This window comes from Ixodes scapularis, unplaced genomic scaffold, assembly GCF_016920785.2.
Source record: "Ixodes scapularis isolate PalLabHiFi unplaced genomic scaffold, ASM1692078v2 PGA_scaffold1__304_contigs__length_218370807, whole genome shotgun sequence".
In the NCBI taxonomy this organism is placed as follows: domain Eukaryota; kingdom Metazoa; phylum Arthropoda; class Arachnida; order Ixodida; family Ixodidae; genus Ixodes; species Ixodes scapularis.
Window position 1 is genome coordinate 18,813,074 of NW_024609846.1, and position 18,503 is coordinate 18,831,576.

Consider the following 18,503-nt stretch of genomic DNA (forward strand, 5'->3'; position numbering starts at 1 on the left):
AAACTATAGGGTCAGTGGGTACGGCCTGAGACGATGGAAATCCTCCTTGTGCGTCATATATTGTTTTGCCGCCGAACCTGACCGAAATTAACGACGAACATGACCAGATACATCATAAAGTGTTCGTAAAAAAGTTGCGAATATGACTGGAAACCACTTTGTGGTTCTCAAATTGGCTCAGTACCACAGTTTTATTTATTGTGTACTATAACCGCCACATTTGCATCACGAACTTAGGCGAAACTGAACACATGAACACAGCCGCGAGCGCGCTGAAACCGAAACCAACCAAATTGAAGCCACTCAATGGCGGCGAATGCGCCAGCGCCCTCTATCCGCCGCTCGGGTAACTACTGAGATGAAAAGGCCTGGAGAAGGAGCCCCGCCGCCACGCCGCCACGCGAAGGAGGCTGCAAAGCGGCGAAATCTTCGCCTGTCTTCGCGGGTTCGCCAGTTTTTTCCTGGCGTCTTTGTTTGGACGAGGATCCGTTCATTCCGAGGTGAGTGTTTTTTTTTACCTTTTTTTTTTTTTATCCCCATACTCCGCGGAAGCTAGGTGTGCAAAAGCGACCACGCCGTATGTTGAACCAAATACGTAGTGTTCGCGAGCCCGTTACAGGCCAAAGCAGGGAAGCGGTGTCGAAGAAGAAAGACTTTCGGTTTTCGGAAACGGTGTCGAAGAAATAAGTCTTTCTTCTTCGACACCGTTTCCCTGCTTTTGCCACAGTCTCGGGTTTTCTGCATTCTGATCAACATCCACCAGCTCGCCTGCGCACTCACAGGCGCCCGTTTTAAACATGCTTGGAAGTGTTGCGGTGTTGCGCCAGATACCGTTGAACAACACCGGCACTGAGGAAGGCGTGCGGGTAGCGCACGCTGCAGCCTGTTAACTGGGTCTGATTGAGCGCCATGTTATCGAAAGTTGTTTAGCAAAAGAACACGTTTTAGAAAGCGGAGCTTGGTACGCGGCGGTTCTTTGTCGTACAAGCTGTCACACCTCGCACCTCAATTCGGGCTCTCTCGGAACTGTCAAGTGAATGCGGAGGTGTGGTGGTGCGGTGCAGTGCGGCGCGGTGCGGTGCGGTGCGGGGGTTGGACATCACTGCCGCCAAGGGTTCGGCAAGCTCGGCGGCGGAAATGGGTTGTCAGCGGCAGCCAATCTGCGTACGGGCCGCGTGCTATTTCTCCCTGAACCGAACCTGAAGACGTTAGCTTGCCGGTTGTACCGCGCTTGAAAAGTTTCGTGTGATCTATTGTTAGGTCAGTTTAAATTTGTTTTTAAATGTAAATATTTTACTCCTTCAGGAACCCACGGGGGCTGCCATCTCATTCGCCCGAGGTATCCGCTAAAAACAGGTGAGCGCAACAATTACCACCAAACTAATTGTATAAATGCGTTTTCCATTGAGGCTTGTCTTCGCAAGTTCCAGCTACGGTGTCGCCGCTAAGGCAATTATTTACTGAAGTACAATAAGGATGAATAATTTCACTCGAGCAAGTACGAAGCATAGGCGAGGGAGGTTTATAATGAACGAGAAACGGCACATAACACGATGCTAGTTTGATAAACAGAGGTACCGTGATCTGCTGATCCACCGCGCCGCTGCCGCATCGAATTGCGATGCCGAAAGCCACGCGAAGCTCGAAAGCTCAACTGGGATCGGCGGCGCTCGACCTGCGTCCGCTCGTCGCCGGATCCGCCGAACGACGCTGCTCGCTTTGCCTGGTTTGAAGCGTCGCACCGTCTCGGCACTGGAGAATGTCTCCTGCACGGTGTCAGCGTGTGTGCGTGTTCGACGGGTGAATGATCCTCAGCGGAGACTACGAGCATACGGTAGCAGTGATCGAAAACGTTGACGGGAAGGGATCGGGCTACTTCAAAACGGTCTTGACACGTGGTTTCGTGTAGACTTTGAAGATTAGGTCTGACAACAAAGATAGGCTAAATACGGCTTTATTTTGCGTTTTCAAAGTCCAAGTGCACATTCTGTAATATGTGAAGATATTTTTGTGGTTTTGCTGCTAGTATGTAGTTACTGAGCAACAACTATCTGTGCCAGTGGTTCGTAACAAACTTCGCGATTGTTGAATAAATCATGAACCACAACATTTCTGCAACGTTGGTTCATTTAGCATACTGCGCACGTACGTGCTGATGCCTAGTAAAACAGTCTTGGTAAAACGGTCTTGGTGCTCATTTTTGCATTTTTATGCAGTTAGCTGAGCTGCTTGTTGCACTAGCGTGTTCATTGGAAAGCAATTGCATGATGCATTGTGTTGAATGCCTCTTCAATCAGGTGCTTTTGCAGGTCTTTGTAAAGTCGTTTTTTTTTTCCTTCTCTGCCAGTGTTAACAAATGGGGACGTCACTAACGATACCTTGCGCAAAACATTTATTCCGAGTTCATGACATCTTATGAGGGAGTCTGCCCATTATTGCTGGCTTTACGTCCTTTTACTCATGTCAGGTTTGGCAGTCGTGTGTCCGATAATCTTTCCATAGGAATTTATGGTGTGATCGTCTGGTTCAGCAGAATCGTGCGAGTTCGCTGGCGACATGGTTTCGACTAGGTTGGCAGAGTCTGATTTTGTACGAAGCGCGCCTGGCCCGAGCGGGGGCCGAAGCGCGACGCGTATAATCCGTCAGAAGCTGGAATCAAATTTCGGGCGCAGAATACAAAGAGCTTGAAGAACACTTCTGCGCTCGTCGCAGGCTGAGACGAGACTTCATCAATCCGCATCGAAATCCTTTTCTATCTTTGCGGGAGGACATTTCTTACGTATTTATAGGCATAAACCCTTCGATAGCAGCATCACAGTTGGCGCTGCTTGAAATGATTCACGTCTCTAGCAGGGCAATGATCAGAAGAGAGCAGATTCGACTCACTTTCCACGATACCGACTAATGCTGGAGCTTGCGAATACTATATGTTTAAGAACGTTTCGATTTGTGTCTGCATACGTGTGCCTAGCATAACAGATAGGACATTTTCCCCGATGTCCTTATGAAAGAGGTAGAATTGTTTTTATTAAAAAAGTTGGTTTCATAATATTTTATAACTATTACTATGAAGTTAATGGTGAATTCAAGTGGTCAATGTCCGGTAAAAGCGTTCGCGTGGTCAGGATCAGCCAAACGCGCGGTGTTCGGGTGGCTGTTCTCCGGCAAGCGCCGGCAACTTTCGGCGCTTTCTTCACGCCGGAAAGTTGCTTCCTCCCAACCTTTCTATTCGCATTAGAACCCCCAGCTGCCCGAGAGCCCATCCTCCGCCTCATCCGCATCCCTGTGAGTTCCCCATAGTGGCTGCCGCCTCGGCAGGAGGGGAATCGGTCTATCCTGATATATCTCCCTGTTCACATTCGTAACTTCATATCCGTTCTTAAAGCTCAGTCTCCGGATTGTCCTGTTAGCCTCCAGGACTGCCCTCTTTGTACCTATCTCCTTGTCCCCTGACGTCCGGGACGGTGCTCATTACATTGCACACCATCCCAGAGGTTATGGACCTCAACTGTCTCAAGCCCTCCTCAACTTGTGTTGGCAAGCCTCTGTAACGCTGTAACTGCCACAAACAGTCGCATTTCAGGATATGTAACAAAATATAAACAAGGAGCACACAGTTATATCCGGTGCTATCCCAACGATCGCCTTGCTGCTCTGTAGCCAAGGGTCTACATGCAGACAGATCAAAACAGCAAAATACTTTGCGTGTCAAAACAAGGTTGGCCAAGAAAAAAATATTTTTTTTATTAATTCGGTAAAATTGCCAGCACCTCCAAGTCTTTCGAAAATCCGAAACATGTAAAAAAATGCCTGCGTGCCCATAGATTCCCAGAAAGTATGTCACGACATTGCATGCATAAACCACATGACCTCGTTATGACCAGATTTAGCAGTTGTGTCAACTTTCAGAACAGTGAATTTAATGAAAGCCAAAGTAAGTATGATGCAGAACTGACACGCCCCTTTTACAGGTGTTGACAGAATTGTTTGCCTTTTTCTTGCCTTGGCCCTTTCTCTTTTTTTTTTTGCATTATAACAGTTTCACAAGAGACCATTTAGCATTCAGACCAGCTACCTCTAAACAAATCAATTGAATGACTGGTTCTGCATTTTTGTTTATCTTTACTGCGGAGTACTTATCTAATTCAATCAATTTTTTTTCCAGTGCAATGTACACCTGCAGCATTTGTCATTGCTGCTGTACCAGTTTATCACTCTTTCTGAAGCATGTTACATTGCATAAGAATGCCAGCAACATGCACATTCAGTGCCCCCTCTCAGGATGCAAGAGGGTATTCAGGAAGATTGGTTCCGTCTATAGCCACCTGTCACGTGACCACAAATACTGGAGTAGATTTGAGGCACCCCTTGCTCTGCTTCACGAGGCTGTTCCACTTGCGTGCAGTGTAGCCACTTGTCTTCAAGTCTGCAGCAATTTGAAGTCACTAATCTGCCACCTGAAAGGTCACATTTTGCAACTGGAGACGATTACATGCCCTTTCCCTGGATGCGCTAGGACCTACAAGAAGTAGTCATCGTTTGAATCTCATATATCACGCTGTCACCGATTTGCAATGCAACAGGCTCACGTAGATGAACAGAGATCTCTCGACAACTTCGATCATTCTCCTGATCAGGAGGTTGGTGCGTCATGTGATGTGGGGTCTCAGTCGAACGGTGACTTCGTGAGAAATCAGAGTCAAGTAATTGATGCTTTTGGACTCCTGTATCTACGTCTTCTGTCCGAGCATCTGGTGCCATCGTCCACAGTGCAAATGATCAGTGAGGCATTCTTTGACTTGCAGAACAATAATTTGGAGCAAATGTTATCAGAATTAAGAAGAAAACTGGATTCTGTTGGAATTAGTGACAGCACATCTCAGGAAGTCCTACACCTCTTATCTGACAACGACCAGATACTCAAAGCACACAGCAGCTCAGGTGTGCTACGGTCACCATACGCCCGTAAAGAATACTTCAAGGAGAGGTTCAGTTATGTAGAGCCTGTAGCGATCCTGTTGGGAAAAAACAAGAAAAATCAAGATGCTACGTTTCATTACGTCCCAATAATTGACACTCTCAAGGCATTGCTGTATGATGAGTCAGTTGTCAGTCAGTGTTTGAATCCACTTAGCACGGAAGTGGGCATACTCCGGGACTTTGTGGATGGAATAGTGCACAAGTCAATTCCCTTGTTTGATCAGCAGTCGGATGCCGTGAAGTTGCTGCTGTTTCAAGATGCATTTGAAGTCGTTCATCCCCTTGGCTCAGCAAAGAAAAAGCACAAGATACTTGCAGTGTACTTCATGCTCGGAAACCTCTACCCATGGAACAGATCACGCATTCACGCAATTCAACTTGTGCTTCTATGTAAAGAGTCCGACTTTGAGTTTTTCGGGCAAGAAAAGGTATTTGCACCACTGCTAGAGGACATCCGGAGGCTTGAAAACGGAAGCTGTCAGCTGAGAGACGGCAAGAACCTGTATGGAGCTGTTGTGGCGATCCTTGGTGACAATCTGGGAAGCCACACAATATGTGGCTTTGTTGAGAACTTTAGCAAAGCAAAGCACATGTGTCGGTTTTGTTTAACAGGGAAAAAAGATATGTTTGCTGAGTCCAATCTGACTGGCACTTTCGAGCTGAGAAAAAAGTCCAACTATGACAGGTCTCTAACAATTTTGAGTCAAGATGACACGCTCATTCTTCACGAAGGAGTGAAATTTGACTCATTGTTTAATCGCTTGAGGTACTTCCATGTGTGTGCACCGGGCCTGCCACCTTGTCTAGGTCACGATTTGTTTGAGGGTGTTGTGTCTTATGATATTGCATTGTATGTACAATACTTCGTCCACAAGTGCAGGTGGTTCACACTGGAAGAGTTAAACAGAAGCATCTCCTTATTTAATTTCAAACAAGGAGATGCAAATGATCGCCCCTCGGAAGTGAATTTAAAGCAGAAGCTGAGCGGGCATGCAGTTCAGAACTGGAACATGCTAAGGTTCCTGCCTGTGTTTATTTTCGGCAAAGTACTAGATCTCGATGATCCTGTGTGGCAGCAGGTGTTGATGCTCTCAGAGATCGTCCAGCTGATCTGCACTCCAGCCATCTCGCTTCCAATGATAATACGGCTGAAGGACTTGATTGAGGATTATCTTCTGGGGAGACTAGGGCTCTTTCCATTTTGTTCTCTACGACCTAAGCACCACTTTCTTGCGCACTATCCTTACCTCATCATGCAGTTTGGCCCATTAATAAGAGTTTGGACTATGCGCTGTGAAAGCAAGCACGGTTACTTCAGAAAATGCGCGAGAAATTGTCAAAACTTCAAAAATATCACATCCACCCTAGCTGAACGACACCAGCTTCTCCAAGCATACAGGGCATCTGGTTGCCTCTTTCCAACTGCCTATCCTTTGACATCTGCATCAAGACTTCAGTTGAGTCTATACAGTGATGACATTCAAAAGGTCATAAAGGATTTTTTTGGATCTGATGATATCTACTACGCCTATAATGCCGAGTACCGAGGACTTGCGTACAGGAGGGACATGATTCTGGTCTTATCACGAGAAGATGATCGGCTGGTGTTTGGTCAGATAATTCTAATTCTGGCAAAAGGCCCTGCGATGTGCTTCCTTGTACGAGTCACCCGGTCGTCCTTGGAACCTTCAATGCAGTTGTATAACCTCTATGATTGTGAATCTGGAAGTTTGAAATGTGTTACTCCAAGCAGCACAATTGACTATGTTCCTCTTGAAGCATACCGGCTGGGCCAAGCACAGCGCCCCATTGTGGTGCTGAAGCATGCAGTTTTGGATTTGATTTAATTATGTCCTTACATTGTCTCTCTTAGATGGAGCTTTCATCGCTTATTGCCAGCTGGCTGCCAAGCCTCCCATCAGAAGATGTGGAAACTGTTGTTTCCAAGCTAGAAGAGTGCGGTGTAGCAACCATGGAGCATCTAAAGTACATTGAGGAGAGCGACCTGGACCTCCTAAACCCAGTGAATAGAAGGATCCTTTTGGAAAGGTTTCGCGAAGTCAGTGTGACAACCAAGGCACCCATACCTGCTGCACAACCTACAGCGAGTGTTCCTCTTCCAAGCACCTCACGTTTCGAGAATTGGAGCGAAGACTTCTCCATTCCATGGGATTCGTTTCCACAGAGGCTTCTGGAAGCATGCTACAAGAATGCAAGGCCAACAAAGTCTGACCTGAACCAAATGGTGAGGCAATTGAGTAACAGAATTATCCAGGAGAGCTTCTCGCCGGGCAGGCGCCACCTGAGGGTAATTGCTTCAAAGATTGTAGCTAAGTATTCGTTGTCATTTCAAGACATGCTGCAAGGCACAGTTATTGGACAAGGCGTTGAAACTTTGCTCTGGAAACTAGAGAATTGTGTAAATAACAAGAAGAGGCCCCTAGCGCAACCTCTTCCAGAAGAGAGCACATCCGACCCTGATGCGTTTCATCAGCCCACAAAGACAGACCGTCGGGACTCCTACGGATGCGTGGCCTGGAAGCCTGAGCTGCCTCCAGGAGAGACAGCCTACACTCAGGATGAAAAGAGAGAATGTCTGGTAACAGAATATCGCAGGGTATCTCGGGATGATAGACTAGTCACAAAACTCACGAGTGAGACTTACGCAACCCAGAGGCTACTGATCAACAGCTCCAAGGGGGTAGGCAAGGTGAAAGAGGACTGGCCATTCCTGTTTGAGGAGCACCATTTTCTCAATCATGCAGAGCTACTGCTCGGATTCAACGTCAGCGAAGTCTTTGATGATAACATGAAAAAGGTTGGAGTACAACTGTACAAGTACGCCTACAGTCAACTGAAGAACGAGGCTGTGAAGAAGTGCCTTAAGGACATTGAGGATGCTAAAAAAACTCTAAAAAATGTGACCCCCGAATATGACAGCACTCCGCTCCTGCTGCTGGCAATCTTCGGTGAAGACATTGAATTGATCTTCAAAAATGTTGAGGTAAGTTTTTGTATTCAATGCTTTTAGTATATCGGTTGCTTTACGTTTTTTAAGCGAAGTAGATCTACAGAAATCTAAAATCGAAGTGAATCATCAAGATGTCACGTGAAAATGGAATAGAAGCACCGCGGGCGCTATTATTAGTCAAAAATGGGTGTGATACACTATTTTTTTTATTCAATCTGTTTACTGTGCGGCACAAACAGCTCTAGGCCTTAGTAGTATGCACACCACGCAACTCATAAAACAAAGAGCACAGTTACAAAAACATTAAAGATAAAAAAATACAAAAAATAGCACAGTCTGCTTTTGTGACTTCAGCATGATGAGAACCACTTTTAAACGTTAAAAATTAGAGAACAAATCCAAGTCACTCTTACTGAGTTAAAAATGAATCTCAATTGTGTCATCTGTAATTTGAGTTTAACATTTCATGAATAAGATAAAGAAGAGGCTTTGTTGTGCTTTTTCGGAACACAAAAAGAAATGGCGCTAAACGGTGCTTTAGGCGTCTGCGTTTTCTTGCACTAATCCTCACTACATGCGCTTGAGACGGTGCGTCATTTATCGAATTCACTACCTTGCACAAAAACAACATATAGCAACAACGTATCAGTTCTTTTCGTGCCAGGGCTTACTCTCTCCGTTAGGTGTGAAGGCGCTGCTAGCCTGAGCTTGCAGTGCCGATTGGTCGACAGCTGCATGTTAATTCACCCTCATATCGAGGATGACAGCGCGGTCTGGAACGAAAAATGTGCAAACAAAAAACCAACAGCCTTTTGCACCCGTCGCGCCACTGAACGGTCGTCAGCGGAAGTTCTTACGCATTTCGAGGGTAATAATGCCAAGTGGCCTTTGGTTTAGTTTTTCACCACGTTCTGTCCTAAACAATATGCCTTCGCCTAGGTTTGAATGCCCTGAGACGAGACGTACTGAATGCACATGAGATTACCTTCACATCGATATTGTGACCTGACTGTTCTTATTGCTAGGTTTGTGAGCATATGAATAATAAAAGCAAAATGCCGTTCTCCAATTCTTTTTTGCTCTCTCACAGCTCTTTTGGGGATGGGGGTGCAATGATGAATTGTTTTTGCTTAATCTTCGGTTAAAAAACAGCAGAAGCGTTGGATGCTACGTAAACTCATAAGCTTTTTACATTTTTGTGTTATTTCTAACGAAGCTTTCATTTGTTTTTTTCTCTCGTTAAGGCGCACCAGCAGTCAGCGTCTAGATATCTCTAGATAATGATAATAATGAAACGGAATTTAAAGGCTGCGCTTCGGCGCCGAATGGGGTGGAAAACTGAATCAAAATCGCAGCTCGAATTATTTTCTGAAAGCACCGGCCATTTGGTATCATCACAATTCTCGAAGCACATGATAGTTTTCGCTGACAACCGTCGCTGCACAATGATGGGGGTAAGCTACATGTTGCTCCGATATTCGCGTTTCTTTCATACGAGACTTTGCACTCTGGTGTCCTGTGCTGATGCAAGAAAGCGATCGCTTGGTTCGTATGTGAATGCCAACCTTTTTAGTCATCTGAAATTATTGGATTCTGTACTGTGCCTAATATCCTCACTGCGAAAAAAATGGCCTCTTTAATTGCTTCAGTTCATCTTATCATCGAAATCAACCAACCAAAAAAGAATATATTTGTCCTCTAGCCTGATGGTTCGAATGGCTGCCAATATTGGAGATTGGGACTACTGTAGGCGCAGGTGCTGAACTAGGAGCATAGGAGTCTGGGCAAAAACGTGTAAATTGTGGAATTGATGCCATGGAACAAAAAGTGTTGAAAATAAATGTTTCAAATTTTTGCTATCAAAAAAATTAAATAAATTTTAGCAATGCAATTTGGCTTATCTGTAATTGAACTTTGCCCGCCAGAGTTCCCCATGAGCGAAGCCTGCATAACCTGGTAATTTAGCACATGATGAAAAGTGCAGCGATATTGAGTATATATATAGCTTACATCATGTCACAATATGCCGCATCAATGGTGCATTTTTGTTTTGGTATTTCTTTTTCACTTGGAATCATCGCTTTGGGATAGCCGAGATTGAACCCAACATTTTCTGAGCTTTGCGCATTATCTGTGGTTTTTGCAAATGAGAACACCTTTGAGTGTATGTTTTTTTGTTTTTTTTTATGAAAGCAACTGACGGTCTTCGTGCTCCGCTAGTGCATCTGTCAACTTATGAGATTGTGTTAGCATCTTGTGGCAATATCATCGAAGAGACGACAACAATTCAGCAACATTGTCCATAGGGACTCTAGTTCTGCTTTTAATTTATCACTAGTGAGCCGCATACATCATTAAGGCATACTCTGTTTTCTAAACAAATTATACAGAGGTCAGGCAGTACCTTTGAATTGTTCAAAATTGTTTGTTTATGTAGAATTCTTGAAAACATTCAAGTAGCTTGTCCTCTAAATGTGGCAAAAGCAAATTAGACCCAAGTGCTTAGACATAGCACGGGTCATACTAAAAGGACATTAGGTCGTCTGTCCTCATTTTTGTTTACTCTTTGTCTTTCAGGAGAATGCCACTGACTCGGATCTGGGTGATATGGACCCAAGCCCGATCATATGTGTTAAAGGTCAGTATGTGCTTTCAAATTCTGGCCCGAAGCATGAAGGTGGACGAGTTCTGTTCTCATACTGCATCAATTGTTATTTATAGGAGCCAACAACTACACAGCAAGCGAGTTCACAATTTGTGTTGACACAGTGCCGGTGATGACCACAAGCAACAGGGCAGGCTCATTCAAGTTGATGTTCCTGCTCTATTTTGTGTTGAACATTTCGTTCCTAGAAGAAGTGGGCCTTACACTTGAATTTATTCAGAGGTAAGTGCTTCATCACCCCAGCTTTTATTGTTAAATTTGATCTGCTTGTCATATGAAAGATGTATCCTTTACACAAAACATAGCTTCCTTTGGAAGAACCCCAGTGCCTGCTGATTTCTTACAATGCTTTGATTTTGCATGCCAAGACCTCAAGCTAAGGTTTTTCATAGTTTCATTTGGATCATTCTAACTACAGAAATTACTTCTCAGGGGCCACAAAGCTGAATGGCATATTCACAACGATATAGTGCATAAAGGAAACTTTTTTTGCACAAATGAGGTCAGTTTTTAAGACCGTTTTATGAGTGATGTTAATCATTTTGTGATGAAAGTCTAACCCCATACATGTCGTGGGAGAAATGATTGCTGTTGTTGAAAACAAAAAAAGATGAACTATGTCATTTTTTATCTTGGGCTAGTTGGCTCGAAAATAGCATAGTGTAAACCATAAGTAAGCAATTTTCCAGTCCCGGAAGCCCTAAAATACTGCAATGTGGTCCGGCGGCCACCCTCCCTCCTCACGCACAAACGCACGCACGCACACACGTGCAAACATGCGCGTGCGCACACACGCATGCACACGCACACATACACAAACCCATCTCACCACGCTCATTACACTCATCAGTGGGTGCAGTCTAGTCTCATTTGCACACGACTTCATCAATTGGAATGAAGGGCATTTCAGCTGCACATGGTGAAAGGGAGACCGTTTCTATGCCCAGAAAATGCATGGCTTCCACCTCCTGTAAATGTATCGATAGCAGCGTGCTCTCTTTTGTGTCAAGCCCGGATCCGTAATTACTGCACACCTCGTGCAAGAGTTATTGTTTTCAGATGGCAAGGAATATCGTGGGCACTATATTGTTTTCATTCTCAATATTAAGCACTCCGCCAGAGAAGCTATATATTTTGTGCCTCTGTGCTCTATGCTGTCATTAAATATTCCTGAGAAACGTTCTAAAGAAAACTTGCACGTCCAAGGTAATAGTAAAATATTTTAAAGTCAGTGCCAGTGTCACCATCAGCACTTCAGCTTCACAAGACCCCATGCTCTCACTGTCCACATTCTAGTTTACACTGTGATGCTAGGATGGCGAGAAACAAAGGTAACAGTATGAAGTCTCCACTGCAGCTGAGTTTATTTTCTAGAGAATGACAACTAATATACATTTAAACGACTAAAGGGGGATGGAAGAACAGACGTGCACTTTTAGATTGCACATCTGTAAAATATGAAACAAGCTAGTTGACTGAAACTAGCGAAACAGGATGGAACACTCCAAGTGGTGCTAAAGTGCCCGACAGAACTACCTCTTTGAAGGCTCAATAAGTCGATCGACTGGCAGAGGTTACCATTTTTTTCTACTGACATACGTGAAACATGAAATAGTTGTGTAGACAAACACCTGGAACAAAAACTCCCGAATAAAAGTAACACAAGTGTTCATTGAACTGTAAACATGGCTGATGAACACAATTACCATGCTTCTCTAGCCAGCATTTTTGTTAAGGCTATTTTAGAGAAATTCCTTTTCTTACACAAAATGTGTTATTCCTTGGCACACATTGAACAATTTATTGTTCGGCAAGTCCGGGAGTAGGGTTTTGTTCTCATTTACGTTTACACTGTTTTAATTCTCAAGCAAGCTTTAAACAAAAAGGGATCACTCTAAGCGATTGAAACGAACTGTATTTGTTAGCAGGCATCTTGCAAAAGAGAGTATTGTTTTGTTGAGCCTGATGAAACTAATTCATTGAAACTAATTGATTAAATATTGATTTAAGGGCAAAAGTGTCAATTGGGAGCTTGTAGAGAGCTTTAAAGAGCCCTTGATGGAGGTGCTTGCACCATATTACACTTTGCCTGGTTCTTTTCTCCAGCCTTCAAAAAACGCCTACAAAATGCAAAGAATACCACATGACATTGCACTCCCCTAATCGCAGTGCACGCGTGCGCTGCGAGCGGGCGTTTTTTTTAGGGTTGGATAAAAGAAGCACTCAAGGTGCACCAGATTGCAAACTCCTCCATTGGGTGTTTATTCAGGCTTTCTACAACATTCCGATCGACACCTTTAATTTCCTTTAAATATTTACAGTACAAGGTTATTGGTCGTAATTATTTAATTAGGCAAAATAAAAAAAAATATTGGCCCTGGCAAGACGTGTGCTAAGAAATGCAGTTGGTTCCATTCGCCTGTAATGCTCCGCTTTTTTTAAGCTTGGTTCCAGACAACTGTAACACCCTGTGTACCTTATTAAGCGACCGGGCGCACTTTTCCCTAAAATAATTACTTATTAATATGTGGCGGTGCGCGTAATTCCCGCCGGCGGTTCAAACATCTTGAACATGGCGGCAACCCAGATATCTGGTTCACAACACTTTGGTGTCCTTATTGGAAATGAATGTATCATTATCCATATGATGGACATCTGCCAAATCGGTCGTTGGCACTCACTAACATCGCATCCATATTTTTCCTATGTAACGCATAGTTTTTGTAGGAAAGTTTTGGCCAGCATTCCATAACCTCCCTGTGTATTTAAATAATACATGTTTCATGGGGAACAATGCTATAGTAAAAAGATATGTTTGTTTGATTTCAGGGGTATTGCAAGCATCAACCCACCGAGGGGCACCAAGATTCTTAAAAAGAAGAAGAAGCAACACCGTGTGTCACCCGCGGTTGCCAAGCTGATGGCTTCCCTGGAGGAATATGCCTTTTAAACTGAAACAGTCTTAAAGCCTTCCTGATTTAAATAAAAGGTATGTTCCGGAAATGTCATCTTTAAGCCCAAGCAAGGCAAAGGGAAGGAATAAAAAGGTGGCATAAATAGAGCGGTACGCTGTCAATTGTACCGGATAAATTGGCTTCTGAATTTTCATTACACGTCTACTCTAGTGGTGCACATTACCTTGTGAACTTCGAAAGCATAGATCCATTTCTGTGAGAAATAAGGACAAGAATCCTTGTAGCCTTTATGGCGGGCACCAATGCAGGCGACCGAGTCGCAGTGAGCGGTTAGAGCCCGATGCGAAATGAGTACTCGCATTTCACATAAAATGGAAGACTCATTTCACAACGGGCGCGGGTCGAATCGAGCGGTCAACTGGCGATGCGACTTGGTTGTCTGTGTCGTTGCCCACCATAGAGATGCACGTTTGCAAGATAACTAGTGCCATTAAAATACATGTTTGGGTAAAATTTGATATAGCTGTGTGCAGAAGCTAATTTCTAGGTACCAATTTACAGCCTACCACTATTTAGGCCACCCTACACTGGGTTTAATTATAATGCAAGGGTGCAAGCGAGCTGGACAAGAATGATGGAAATAATTCCTGGAGAAGAGGAACAAGAAGGACAAACAGAAATCCCCAAACACAGTTAGGTGACTGGTGAGCGACCGAAAAGATCCGCCTGGTCCTGGTATCGAACCCGGGACCTCTCCATTACAGGTGGAGCGCTCTACCAACTGAGCTAACCAAGGGTTAGACGTCAGTAGAGCAAACGGGTTTGTGTTTGTCCTTTGTCCTTCTTGTTTCCCTTCTCCAGGGATTATTTTCATCATTCTTGTGCAGCTCGCTTGCACCCTTGCATGTAATTGCATTATAATTATAACCTTAAATTGCAAGCTTCATCCTCGTTGGTGTTAGACTGGTGGCAGCTGATAAAACCCGTTTGCTCTATTGACGTCTAACCCCTGGTTAGCTCAGTTCGTAGAGCGCTCCACCTGTAATGGAGAGGTCCCGGGATCGATACCAGGACCAGGCGGATTTTTTCGGTTGCTCACCAGTCACCTAGTTTTGTTTGGGGATTTGTGTTTGTCCTTTGTCCTTGTTCCCCTTCTCCAGGAATTATTTTCATCACTACACTGGGTGTTTGGTTTTAGCTGCCCTAAGTTTTCAAAACAATAAGTTTCATTAGGTAACTTCATTTTGCAATCAGCCTACTCTACTTAGCGGGCACTACAAAGTTGTTTGTGGAAGTAGGTGGCTAATTAACATATATTTTAAATTAACTTCTAATTAGTAAATGGGGCCATATTCTTGCAATTAGAAACTTGCTGGCCATAGTCGAAAGCCACTAAATCTGTTCTTTAGAAATGCTGGGAGAACGTGCATTGTTTTCACATTCATTTAATGTAAAATCTATGCACCTCACAGAAATAGGGTGGGCACCCCATTGGTCATAGTCAAGAGAACCATTTAATAAGGCATGTAGTGCTTAGGATAATTAAGTTTTAAAATAGTTTTGCATACAATGATATTAACCAGTTTTAGAGACTTGCTGGGCATAATCGGAAATCACTAAATCTGTTAATTTTAGAAGGATTGGGCGCACGTACGAAGTGTGATATTTCACAAAAGGTACCACTTTTCATACAGGCGCAAGCCTGGCAAAGCGAAAATGTGGATGATGAGACGGACAAACTTGGAGGTCACGACAGATTTGCAGGCCAGAGAAACAATACATGTGCTCCTAGTCTCTAAATTTGAATGATTTAGTGGTTTCTCACGATGCTTATCAAGTTTCTAATTGTAACTATACGCTTATTTTTTTAACGAAAAGGTTAATTAAAACATCTGTTGTTCCTAGTGGCCGCCAAGTCAAGCAAACTAATGGCACTATCAAGATTTCCCTGGTGCAAGTTCTCTTCAATATTTTTGTCCATAAAAAGAATACCAGGTATATACTCAGGAAGTGTATCGTTAAGAGCCCAAGAGGGCAGAGTTAAGAGTCGAAGTAGGTATGTTCAATAAATTCCATTTAGTCTGAGCCCCAAGCGGGCCAAAGTTAAGAAATAAAACTGCAGTTTCTAATAGTCTGTTGAAGAGAAGCCATCTGTTCAGAGCCAAAGCGTGGCGAATGCAAGAAATAAAGTGGTTATTTACAAATATTACGATATCTCATGTTTTCTTTCTTTAACAAGTTTGACGACTTCTTTCATCGCGAACATCCCGGCGTTAATAAGCCCAGGAAGGTAGGGAAGGTGTAAATATGGCGTGTTCCCAAAATAATCAGTGGTTTATTTCAATTCATCTGGAATATTTGAACTCACTGACATTTCTGTGCCACAGAAAAAAAAAGAGTTCTCAAGTTGATCTCAGAAACATTATACTTAATTTGAATTTCGGCTAATTAAAAATAACCCTCTAAAAAGCTGCAAGCCTGCGAGCTTTTGAAGCTTGCAAAATGTTGGTTGATGAGCCCAATTTGAAAACATGTTTCTTTCACACGTCTACAGAATACAGTAACTATTGCCGTATTCTGTATGCAGGGTGCGGTAACAATGTATAAGGGCAGGTATAAAACTATAAGGCCTCAAAATGCTTTGTCGCAAAATATAGCGTATTTATTCATCAAATAAATTATTGCCATGCTTCTCACAGGCAGTTAGTAATTTATCAATAACTATTCAAACTCTTCACATTCACATTGCAAAGTAAGACTCAATTCCGCCCCTGTAGAGGTCGTTACTCCTACTTCGAGACTTGTGTGCGGTGTCGGCTTGTCTTCCGAGAAATGTAGTCCGAGTCTAGGCGAAACAAAAGGTAGTTAACGAATGCACTCGGAAGATGCCACTTTCTGGATGTTGATCTGGAACTGCATGCCAATCTGCCAAGTCGAAGCAAGGACTTTTACAGGACTGGAATTCAGCGCCTTACTCAGCAATAGAGAAAGACTGAATAATAATGGAGGCCTTGTTAAAACAAGTGTAAATGTTTAAGAATATGTCGATAATCGGTAGCGAGTAAGTATATGCTCTACCTTACAAGAAAATTTGACATTATCCTCTCACTTTCTGTTGTACATGTTTCTTTGTGTACTGCTCCCGCAAAGGCGACAGACAGCAACAGCCGACTCTGAGAAACCTCCAGCATTCACACAGGTGTTATCTTTGGCAGGCTTGAATCACTCGAGCTTCGTTCCCGAGCTCGGTGTGCTCCGTGAACGAGGCATGACTGATTGCAAGCATGCCAAACTTCGCTTTGCATTGATGCTGCATGTAATCGTGTTTTGTCTGTGTCGGCTGTTGCTTATGTCGCTCTAGTAGGACTCGGGCTTAACATATTTTTTCTCGATGCTGTGGGACAGTTATTTTTATTACATAAACCCTGTTACATGTTTTAATGGAAACTAACTTCCTTGCTAAAATCTTTTTAAGTTGTCTTTTTACAAAGGTGTAGAACAGAAACTGTTTCCTTTTCAAAATAAACTTTTTTTCACGATATTCAAAAATAGAAAGTCGATCTTTTTACAGAGTCCCAGAACAGAAACTCTGTTTACTTTAAAAAAAAACTGTTTTTAAACAACATTTAAAAATAGAAAGTCGATCTTTTTACAGAGTCCCAGAACAGACAACCATTCTTTTAACAGAAATCATTTTCCCGCAAAACAGTGTCGATTTTTTTACAAAGTTCCATAACAGACAATCCTTCTTTTAACAAAAGCCGGTGTTTTCAAAATAATCGACTACAGAAAGCCGATCTTTTTACAAAGTTCCAGAACAGACACTCTTTGTTTTAACAGAAACCGGTTTTTCGCAAAATTTGACAACAGAAAGTCTATTTTTTTTACAGAAAAGCCAAGAACAGGAAATGCTATGATTTTAACGGAAAGTATGAAAACAGGGAAACAGACGAAAACAGAAAATTCGTGGCAAGAAACTTGCCAAGCTTTTTCTGTTTTTTTACACAGTTATTTTTTACAGTGTACGAAGAGGCGATGCAGGGCGTTGCAGTTAAGGCGAGCGATATGCTCGGCGGGGTGGCATCTCAGGAGATATCGAGCGGCGCAAGTAGTCTTCAATGTCTCGAGCTCGCTCCCCAAGCCGTGGTCGAGGGTCGTTTAGCGCAAACCCTCGAAGACCCATGCTGGCGGTACGGGCATCGTCAATAAGCGTGGTCCGCTTTTCCGCAGTGGTAGTATAGCGGGCGTCGGTCAGCCGTTCTCCAGACGTCCGTCTTTCTTCGCGCCGACTGTTCTTGGCGGACGAACTGGCAGACAACTGGCGGCGGTCGTCGGGTCATGGCGGTGTAAACGTCGGCTCCTCCGGGGCGGCCACGTTGACGGGAACTTCTGGTTGCAATGCCCGCTTGACCTCGTCGCTTACGATCTCGCTGACTGAAGGCGAGGCCGGCGCTCAGCAGTGAAGAGCAGCTTTCGGAGTTCCTCTCAGACAACGTCCCGGATGATCTCGCGGATTTCTGACCAACTGGGGCAAAGGTAGCAGCTTAACGACGACGATACAGTGACGCCAGGAAGTTGCTGGAGGAGCGAGGCTTGTGCCTGGAAAGCACGTTCGATTCCTGTGGCCTCCGTCGTGAATAGTTCGACGGTCGCAGGTGGACTGCGCACAAGAACCCCCAAAGAGGTTTTCTTTGACCCCCCGTTTTATATCTTCAGTTCCTTCGCTCTGGGAGCTTCGGGGTCCGCTCGGCTGTTGAGTCAAAACACGTACTCAACGAAGCTGAAAATGCTCTCATTGGAGCCTTGAACACATGCCTAAAGCAGCTCCTCAGCGCGCTGTCGTTTCTGCGGGATCGCGAATATCCAGCGAGGCTCATCCTTGCTCCTCACCTGCTTCACAGGTGTTGATCGTCTCCTCTTGGTTTTCGTACCAGGTACGTGCCATTCTCTTGAGAGAGAAGTCGACATTCTG

The 18,503-nt window shown here is 44.0% G+C and overlaps 1 protein-coding gene and 1 long non-coding RNA gene across 2 annotated transcripts; both read left to right on the top strand.

Moving 5' to 3' along the window:
- Window positions 1-438: 438 nt before the first annotated feature.
- LOC120842914 lies at window positions 439-7,310 on the top strand. The gene is made up of 3 exons (XR_005716049.2): window positions 439-500; window positions 1,306-1,356; window positions 6,854-7,310. It is a non-coding gene; the product is annotated as an uncharacterized LOC120842914 (long non-coding RNA).
- Window positions 7,311-7,638: 328 nt separating this feature from the next.
- LOC120842909 lies at window positions 7,639-13,566 on the top strand. Its single transcript, XM_040214117.3, has 4 exons — window positions 7,639-7,984; window positions 10,529-10,589; window positions 10,673-10,838; window positions 13,446-13,566. Exons 1-4 carry the CDS (start codon window positions 7,790-7,792, stop codon window positions 13,564-13,566), a joined length of 543 nt encoding a protein of 180 aa, XP_040070051.3. The 5' UTR covers window positions 7,639-7,789.
- Window positions 13,567-18,503: the final 4,937 nt, after the last annotated feature.

What these genes read in the sequence shown, in the direction of transcription:
- LOC120842909 (XM_040214117.3), top strand. Translation starts at nt 7,790, where the DNA reads ATGAAAAAGGTTGGAGTACAACTGTACAAGTACGCCTACAGTCAACTG. An exon ending in TGATCTTCAAAAATGTTGAG is followed by an intron (nt 7,985 to 10,528) that starts GTAAGTTTTTGT and finishes TTTGTCTTTCAG; the next exon opens with GAGAATGCCACTGACTCGGA. An exon ending in CCCGATCATATGTGTTAAAG is followed by an intron (nt 10,590 to 10,672) that starts GTCAGTATGTGC and finishes TGTTATTTATAG; the next exon opens with GAGCCAACAACTACACAGCA.